This window comes from Anoplopoma fimbria, chromosome 19, assembly GCF_027596085.1.
Source record: "Anoplopoma fimbria isolate UVic2021 breed Golden Eagle Sablefish chromosome 19, Afim_UVic_2022, whole genome shotgun sequence".
Lineage (NCBI taxonomy): Eukaryota > Metazoa > Chordata > Actinopteri > Perciformes > Anoplopomatidae > Anoplopoma > Anoplopoma fimbria.
The window spans coordinates 1,352,361-1,361,260 of NC_072467.1; the positions used below are offsets into that span (position 1 = coordinate 1,352,361).

The following is an 8,900-nucleotide window of genomic DNA, read 5'->3' on the forward strand; positions in this document are numbered from 1 at the left end:
AATAGATGAAACATTAAAAACAATTGTTAAGATAAAACTAAACTAAGAAATAAAAATGAAATAACAAGTGACAATCAAATAAACGAAGAAAATAAATTAAATCAAGTGAAATAGATAAACATAAAATGGTAAAAGAATATAAGATAAAATAGTAAGACCAAATAAAATGAAACATTAAAACGACGACATCACATAAAAGCCATTCTGAAAAAATGTGTTTTAAGAAGTGATTTAAAAATCTGCTCATTCAGTGTCATTATCATAAATTAATCTTATAATGTACACCAGATATCCTTTAATATTCTCTAGGTCAGCAAACATGAAACTATTATCAGTCTTTGGCACTTACCAGAAAATATTTTTTATGCAAACTGTTTATGCAGTCTTGTTATCAAGCACTTAATGTTCCTTTTTATTTGTTATCACCACAGTTCAAGCTCATATCTCAAGCATATGAGGTGCTGTCAAATCCAGATAAGAGAACGCTGTATGACCAAGGAGGAGAACAAGCAATCAAAGAGGGAGGCATGGGTGGAGGAACTTCCCCGATGGACATGTTCAACATGTTCTTTGGAGGTGGAGGAAGGATGCAGAGAGAGAGAAGAGGTAGGATTTAAGTAATCTAGCAGCAGACGGTTTAGATATTCAAATACCCACGGCTTGCACAACTGTTTAACTTGCATTTATTTGCCTTTTCTGTAGGGAAGAATGTTGTCCACCAGCTTAGTGTTACAATGGAGGAGATGTACAAAGGCAGCACCAGGAAGCTTGGACTTCAAAAGAGTGTAATTTGTGAAAAATGTGAAGGTACGTAGTGTTGTGTTGTTTTTTTTATCGATTTATACAATTATTATAATTCATTTTTTAAGTTCAATAAATGGCATTATCCTGTTTGATACAGGTTATGGTGGTAAGAAAGGTACCTTGGAGAAGTGCTCAACTTGCAAAGGAAGAGGAGTACAAGTCAGGGTGCAACAGATCGGGCCAGGAATGATACAGCAGATCCAGAGCATGTGTGCAGACTGCCAAGGACAGGGCGAGAAATTCAATGCTAAAGACCGCTGCAAGAACTGCAATGGACGCAAAGTAGAACGCAAGAAGAAGATTCTTGAAGTTCACATTGATAAAGGTATGTTATTTCATTTGTTTTTTATATTGAAGTGAGTAGTGTTAATGTGTTTGCAGTTCAAACTAAATTGAAGATAAATTTACTCTGCAGGTATGAGAGATGGTCAGAAAATAACATTCACTGGAGAAGGGGACCAGGAACCTGGATTGGAGCCCGGAGATGTAATAATTGTCCTGGATCAGAAGGAGCACCCCGTGTTCCAGAGAAAAGAACATGATTTGTCAATGAAGATTAAAATCAAACTTGCCGAGGCTCTGTGTGGTTTCAAGAAGACCATTCAAACATTAGACGACAGAATACTCATCATTAGCTCACAGCCAGGTAATTGATGGCGATTGGCTGGTCTACAGTGCTGCCTTGTCTGGTAGACAGTATTGGTATCTAAAACCTGATCAACAAATGTCTTTTTTTTTTTTATTACCAGGTGAAGTGATCAAGCACAGTGAGGTCAAAAGTGTTCAGAATGAGGGCATGCCAATTTACAAGGAACCGTTTGAAAAGGGACAGCTTTTCATTCATTTCCAGGTACTGTACCCTGAACACAAAACATTTCATCTGTGTGACAAAACTGTGGATTTAAATCAGATTCTTATGTTGCGGAGAACTTTAATTCAAGCTAATTGTAATTCATCCTGCAGGTGGAATTTCCAGAGACTGGCTGGCTTCCAGAGCATCTCATGTTCCAGCTGGAAAGACTACTTCCTCCCAGGGAGGAAGTGATGATTACTGATGACATGGAGGAGGTGCAACTCTGTGAGGTGGATGTTCGGTCACAACAGAGAAGCAACAGTCGGGAGGCTTATGATGGGGATGAAGAGGGTCCAAGAAGCGGAGTGCAATGTCAGACGCAGTAATCATAAAAAAGACATTTGTTGTAGTGCATGTGGGTCGTTTATTTTTTTCTCTTTTCTTTTGTGAACATGCTTTTAAAGTTCTGTTTTTCACAGAGTAATATAATGCAAACAAGTAACGTTAGGTTTAAAACGGTTGCCAAGGCCATTTTTGAGGACTCTTCTGGTACACAAATATGCAAGTGGACATTTGATTTGTGTTCCCCAAGTTATCAAAGCTGTATTTTGGTTCACCGTTTTATGTTTGGTATTGAAGATCCATGTCTTTTATATCTGTGTATGTGTTTCCTAAGAATTATATGGCACATATATTTTCAGAAGCTCAAAGGACTTCTATGCTTTCTGTGAAGGTAATTTCAATCGTGACAGTTTTTTTTTCTCAATAAAAGTCCCAAAATGCTTCAACTTTTATAACAGATTTCTTTATTGCCTTAATGAGATTTCATCTTTATCTTGCATTTAAAAATGTTGCTATGCTAGTTTATAAATTGACCATAAAAGTTGACATCTTTACAGTGACAGAACCTGCCATTAGGGAATGCACAAGTGCATCGCAATAAATGGGGAAAAAAGGGATTTATTAACAGCATGGCTTAATTACAGACATGATTAAGTATGCTATCCCTTTTTAGTGTTGCTTTTTCCTGAAAGAGCAACCTGTAAAGAAAAGAAAAACAAAATGAGTGAGGCAGCCTTCTACTTACAATTGACATATGTACATCTATAAAAAGGTAGTTTATCTAATAGCAATAATTCAACTTTTTGGGATGTCTCACCCTCAGTCAGTCTGGCCTTTCCTCCGCTTGACTGGCACAAAACTGTGGCACATCCCACACAGAGTACCACGGTCTGTGCATGGCTGAACACTGTGGTGATCTTATAGCAGCCTGCATAGAAACACAATCAAACAATAAGGCAAATATATATATATATGGTTATACATTCATTTAACTGAAGTTTTTATGAATGAATGTAATGTAGAAGATGACCAAAACACATGAGGGCATCTTGAGTCAATGTGTGATCACAACATCTCCTAACAAGCTTTCACTGCATCTATTCATAGATTATTTTTGCATGTATCACCTCAAGGAGAACTCATGGATCTACTTTACCTGGGCACTTCACATCCATGAAGTAGGAGTTAGGACTCTGGACCAGTCTTTTCTTTTTGTGTTGTCTTCTCTGAAGTTCAATTGGAGGGTGGAGGAGGTCTCTGGCCAGCTACAATGAAAACACATTTCATAGATGACATTTCATTTGAAAGGCAGTTTTCAGTAAGATGACCTTAAGACAGCTTTAATCAAATAAAGTTAAACCATGTGCGTCATCTTTCCATTGCTTGTGCTGAAGTTTTCAACTTAAAATACATTTTAATGTGTCCTTGTGTTTGTCTGCGTTTATCTGGTGAGAATAAATATAAAACAAAACATACATTATTGTTACAGATTTTTTTTTTCTTGGGCCCCAAAATGACTCATTTCACACGTTTCACACTTTTGGTACAATTGCGTTTCAGCAAGTAGTCGCATGCAGGGCTAACGCTATGTTAGCTTAACTCCATGTGCTGCTGCAAACCAACAACACAACCTCCCAGGGTTCACACTAAGAACACAAGTGTAAAGTACGACTACGTGCACCTGACAACAAGAAGCATTGACAGTTGACACCACTGTATATCAACTCAAACAAAAGAGAAACACTGTTACTTACAGGCATTTTCACGGTGCTAGGCTCGCTTCCCTACGTGTACGTACGCTGCGTGGTCAGAAACGGGAGCGGTGTAGTTCCTGGAACTGTTGTTGCCAGACCTGCGATACCACTGGGTATTGTAAACGGGATATATTACATTCCCCGAGCGTGTCCTTCAGTGTAATTTTTTGTAAAACAAAGAGACATAGACATAGAGATGGTTTGGTGAGATAATATTGCGATAATGCATTTTGAACATTTTTATAATTTTCTCTAGTAATTAAGTAAAAAAATCAAATCTGGCAACCGCAACCCGTGTTTATAGCTGTGTGTTGCATTTGATTATTATTATATTCCTTTATATACAACTACACAGACAATAAATACACATACTATACAACTACACAGACAATAAATACACATACTATACAACTACACAGACAATAAATACACATACTATACAACTACACAGACAATAAATACACATACTATACAACTACACAGACAATAAATACACATACTATACAACTACACAGACAATAAATACACATACTATACAACTACACAGACAATAAATACACATACTATACAACTACACAGACAATAAATACACATACTATACAACTACACAGACAATAAATACACATACTATACAACTACACAGACATAAATACACATACTATACAACTACACATACTATACAACTACACAGACAATAAATACACATACTATACAACTACACAGACAATAAATACACATACTATACAACTACACAGACAATAAATATACTATACAATACTAAATACATACTACACAGACAATAAATACACATACTATACAACTACACAGACAATAAATACACATACTATACAACTACACAGACAATAAATACACATACTATACAACTACACAGACAATAAATACACATACTATACAACAAAATAAAGATAGATACAACAGGATATAGTTATAATAGTCTGTATATATAATATTTCAGTTACTGTGGATTCTTTACTGTTTTTTTTATTGCTCATTTGCTTATTTAAAATACTTATTTTTCATCTTGTTTTTTTTACTATGTCTCTTGTTTGCACTATCCTCTCTGCTGCTGTAATCCTGTACATTTCCCTGCTGAGGGACTAATAAAGGATTATTTTACCTTAATTTATCTTATGTGTTTATGTGGTACTTTATGGACTGGAGGTACCCTATTGATAACCGACGTTGAATCACTAAGAAACCAATAATTGTGTGTTAAGATGTCATGTTAATCACCTCATAAGATAAAATTGATTTAAATGCAGAAAAAAAAATCATGGATGTATGTGTATTTATGTGTATTTATTGTCTGTATGTGTATTTATTGTCTGTGTAGTTGTATAGTATGTGTATTTATTGTCTGTGTAGTTGTATAGTATGTGTATTTATTGTCTGTGTAGTTGTATAGTATGTGTATTTATTGTCTGTGTAGTTGTATAGTATGTGTATTTATTGTCTGTTGTATAGTTGTATAGTTGTATAGTGTATTTATTGTCTGTGTCTGTGTAGTTGTATAGTATGTGTATTTATTGTCTGTGTAGTTGTATAGTATGTGTATTTATTGTCTGTGTAGTTGTATAGTATGTGTATTTATTGTCTGTGTAGTTGTATAGTATGTGTATTTATTGTCTGTGTAGTTGTATAGTATGTGTATTTATTGTCTGTGTAGTTGTATAGTATGTGTATTTATTGTCTGTGTAGTTGTATAGTATGTGTATTTATTGTCTGTGTAGTTGTATAGTATGTGTATTTATTGTCTGTGTAGTTGTATAGTATGTGTATTTATTGTCTGTGTAGTTGTATAGTATGTGTATTTATTGTCTGTGTAGTTGTATAGTATGTGTATTTATTGTCTGTGTAGTTGTATAGTATGTGTATTTATTGGGGATCAATAAAGGAATATAATAAAAAAAAGATAATGCATGTAAAGGTAGTTCTAACCCCTTTATCCCTGTAGACTACACATCCCATAATGCAAAGCAGAACGTCACGACTCTCTCCTCGGCTGCCAGTCTTCCACAGACAGCTGAGGATTTCCAGACGGCCTATAATTAGAGAAACGTCGGAGTCGACCTGGTGTTTAAATGGCGAAAACATACGATTATCTATTCAAACTGTTGCTCATCGGAGACAGTGGAGTCGGCAAGACATGTCTGCTGTTCAGATTCAGCGAGGACTCCTTCAACACCACCTTCATATCCACAATAGGTGAGCACACCCTCAAGATACATCTGACATAATGCATGCATAATAAATCCACCTATGCTTTACAGCACTGGTCAATATATAGGAGTATTGATATGTTCTTATATTACACACACCTATACACACATGGTTCAAAGGCAGTGACTGCATGAGAGCAAGACAATGGGAGAGGCTCATTGTAGTGATCACCTGTCCTTGATGGTTCATATATAGGCACCAGATGTTAAATATGAAATGAGATCAAAATTATAGTTATGATGTTTGGAAACCTTAATAAAACATGCTACATTTAAGATTGTTTAGATATTGTTATATCCTCCATACAGCTCTACAGTGTGCTGCAGCAGCTAGTCGTCCTGTGACATTGAATGATGTCATCCTATAACTTGAAATAGGATTAACAGTCCATTGCAAAGTTATTTGTCACCAAGGGCAGCTGGGTGCTGCTGAGCTGCCTGGTTTGTGTTGCATCTTTGTCATGATGAGCCAAATGTTTTATAATCGCATGTAACTGATCAGTGCAGTGAGCATCATCCTCTGTCTGTGCTTGTTTATTCAAATGCAGGGATAGACTTCAAAATCAGAACAATAGAGCTGGATGGAAAGAGAGTCAAACTTCAAATTTGGTAAGTGCAATTTGAGATTTTTTTTTTCCTTTTTAAAAATCTGAGTGTGACACCTATCTGCACTTTGAATTTTATGTTTTTAGGGACACAGCAGGGCAGGAGAGGTTTCGCACCATCACCACAGCTTACTACAGAGGAGCAATGGTATGTTCGCACTTCACCCTGCACTTCTAGCTTATATATCAAAGGATCTGAAATATTGTTTGTGAGGAGGACTGTTTTTCTTCACAGGGAATAATGTTGGTCTATGACATCAGCAATGAGAAGTCCTTCGAAAACATAAAAAACTGGATTAGAAATATTGAAGAGGTGAGCACTGAATTTAAACTTGTATTACTAGTTGATCTTGTATTTTTTACATGAAATTACTCTATATTAGGTTTAAATTGCTGTCTGATATTAAGCCAACATAAGCACAACTTTGCATAATGAGTCTTTTAACTCCCAGCATGCCTCGTCTGATGTGGAGAAGGTGATACTGGGTAACAAATGTGACATGGCAGACAGGAGACAAGTGTCCAAAGACAGAGGTGAAAAAGTGAGTTTCTGCAGCAGGTCATTACTAAGAAGCAGCCCAAAAACAAATTGAAATGCTGGCATGTAGAGTGACACACTTGCATTGTACTTCTATCTCTCTTAGCTGGCTATTGATTATGGAGTTAAGTTCTTGGAAACAAGTGCAAAGTCTGGCCTTAATGTAGAAGAGGTAAGCTCATTTTTTCTAACCCTGAAAGACCCATGTAACGTGGCCAATAAATACATACATTTAACATGTTTGTTTTTTATTTGTCATTCTAGGCTTTTTATAACATGGGAAGAGACATATTACATAATCTGAGCTCAAAGACGGTAAGTAATTAAGATATTTTTTATCTGGTGATGGTGGGAAGGTGTCACTTTTCAAAATGGGATTTTAAAGATTCAGATTCATTCACTGAAATCTCTTGAAATAGTCTTCTTACTGTCCAGCCGCCGGAGCTGATAAAAATGATGATATGCTGCTCATCTAGGTTGCTTTCTATGATCCTTCACTCAGCAAACTAGCTTTGTAAGCAGTAGCAAGTGCTTGAATTTCTCTCAGGCTACAAAGAGGCCACTCCCCTCCCTCCTCCTCCTCCTCCTCCTCCTCTGATAGGTGGATATTTGTACCTGGACTGTGCACTTTGTTGTAAAGAGGCTTATACAATATTTTTATTAAAGTATGAACGCTCAATCAATGAAAACCAAATGTTTCAACAAACATTACTTTATTAATACTACTGCAATAAACATAACATTTCTATACTTTTGAAAGCCTGATAACCAGCTTCTTAACAATTATTATATGCTCGAATGATATGAATATAATACAGGAACTTAACCTACAACCTTGACAGGTGCTACACTGAATGTGAAGCCCTACTTTATTAATAACATTTCTTCACTTTCACATCTTTCCTTGATAGACTGACAACAATGCCGGAGGATCAGGCAAGCCGGTCAAGATCACAGAGAAAAAGTCCAAGAGGATAAAATTCTTCAAGTGTTCACTCCTCTAGGCTGCTCATCTCTAGAGTTCACGGCTCTACCGTGACTTTTCTGGCTCCAGCCTTCCGGGCGTCCTCCCAGCAGCAACAGCAGTGGTAATATTCAGAGTTCCTTATTGCCAGCTGAAGCTCACAGGTTCACAGGTGGTTGGAATGCCATCCTAATCTGCTGCTGACCAAAGGAGGATCAATAAGGAATGAGGCCTGATATGCTGTTTATCCTCTCATGCAAAAAGACCTGTGCGTGATCGTCAGAATTGGTTTGTAGCTGGCCTTACAGAGTCTGCTCACAGGAGGCAGTGATTCTGTTGGCATTTATAATACCTCTGTTGGATGTCCTGAAAATAGACTTTATTTAATATGATAAAGTTCCACATAGTTGTCTTATAAATGGGGGAAAAAAAGGAAAATGCAGATTCTTTCATAAATTGTAGCATTGTTTTATACACACTATCTACTATCATATTTACCGATGTGGTGCTGTCAGATGGACATATCACATCTCAGCATTGATTGTACTTGTTTGTGAAAATTCATGTATATTATTATGCCTATAGTCTCCTGTTGCACTGGCACTATTTCTATTTGTTCATGCGTGCCTCGATGGAGTCACACTATTGTGATAGAAAAGACAAAAATATGTATAAATATAACCTACTGTCTTTTTAAGGAAACCTTCATTTAAACAGGTTTCTGTGTCAAAATGAAACTGTGAAAGGTGGTTTGTTTCTTAGGAGCTGTACCTAACTTCATATTGTTATGCCATTGTCAGTATTTGCATGAAAGCTATAGGGTTTCCTTTGAGTGGAACATTATTAAGCACATTTTACAG

At 36.3% G+C, this 8,900-nt stretch overlaps 3 protein-coding genes across 4 annotated transcripts in view; 2 read left to right on the forward strand and 1 right to left on the reverse strand.

The window, feature by feature from the left end:
* Window positions 1-2,385, forward strand: part of dnaja (DnaJ heat shock protein family (Hsp40) member A) — a 4,169-nt gene extending 1,784 nt beyond the window's left edge. For both annotated transcript variants that reach the window (XM_054619829.1, XM_054619830.1), the window contains exons 3-8: window positions 432-606; window positions 703-807; window positions 902-1,129; window positions 1,220-1,450; window positions 1,554-1,654; window positions 1,768-2,385. In XM_054619829.1, coding sequence (XP_054475804.1) covers window positions 432-606; window positions 703-807; window positions 902-1,129; window positions 1,220-1,450; window positions 1,554-1,654; window positions 1,768-1,983 — 1,056 coding nt within the window. In that variant the 3' untranslated portion in view covers window positions 1,984-2,385. The remainder of the gene's footprint in view (window positions 1-431; window positions 607-702; window positions 808-901; window positions 1,130-1,219; window positions 1,451-1,553; window positions 1,655-1,767) is intronic.
* Window positions 2,381-3,803, reverse strand: rps27l (ribosomal protein S27 like). The gene is made up of 4 exons (XM_054619831.1): window positions 3,694-3,803; window positions 3,096-3,204; window positions 2,757-2,867; window positions 2,381-2,637 (listed from the first exon to the last, which is right to left on the reverse strand). The coding sequence occupies exons 1-4, from the start codon at window positions 3,697-3,699 to the stop codon at window positions 2,609-2,611; spliced, it is 255 nt and encodes an 84-aa protein (XP_054475806.1). The 5' UTR covers window positions 3,700-3,803; the 3' UTR covers window positions 2,381-2,608.
* A 1,938-nt stretch (window positions 3,804-5,741) lies between these two features.
* LOC129108632 (ras-related protein Rab-8B-like) lies at window positions 5,742-8,842 on the forward strand. The gene is made up of 8 exons (XM_054620505.1): window positions 5,742-5,919; window positions 6,482-6,542; window positions 6,626-6,686; window positions 6,774-6,851; window positions 6,991-7,080; window positions 7,183-7,248; window positions 7,341-7,391; window positions 7,988-8,842. The coding sequence occupies exons 1-8, from the start codon at window positions 5,796-5,798 to the stop codon at window positions 8,078-8,080; spliced, it is 624 nt and encodes a 207-aa protein (XP_054476480.1). The 5' UTR covers window positions 5,742-5,795; the 3' UTR covers window positions 8,081-8,842.
* Window positions 8,843-8,900: the final 58 nt, after the last annotated feature.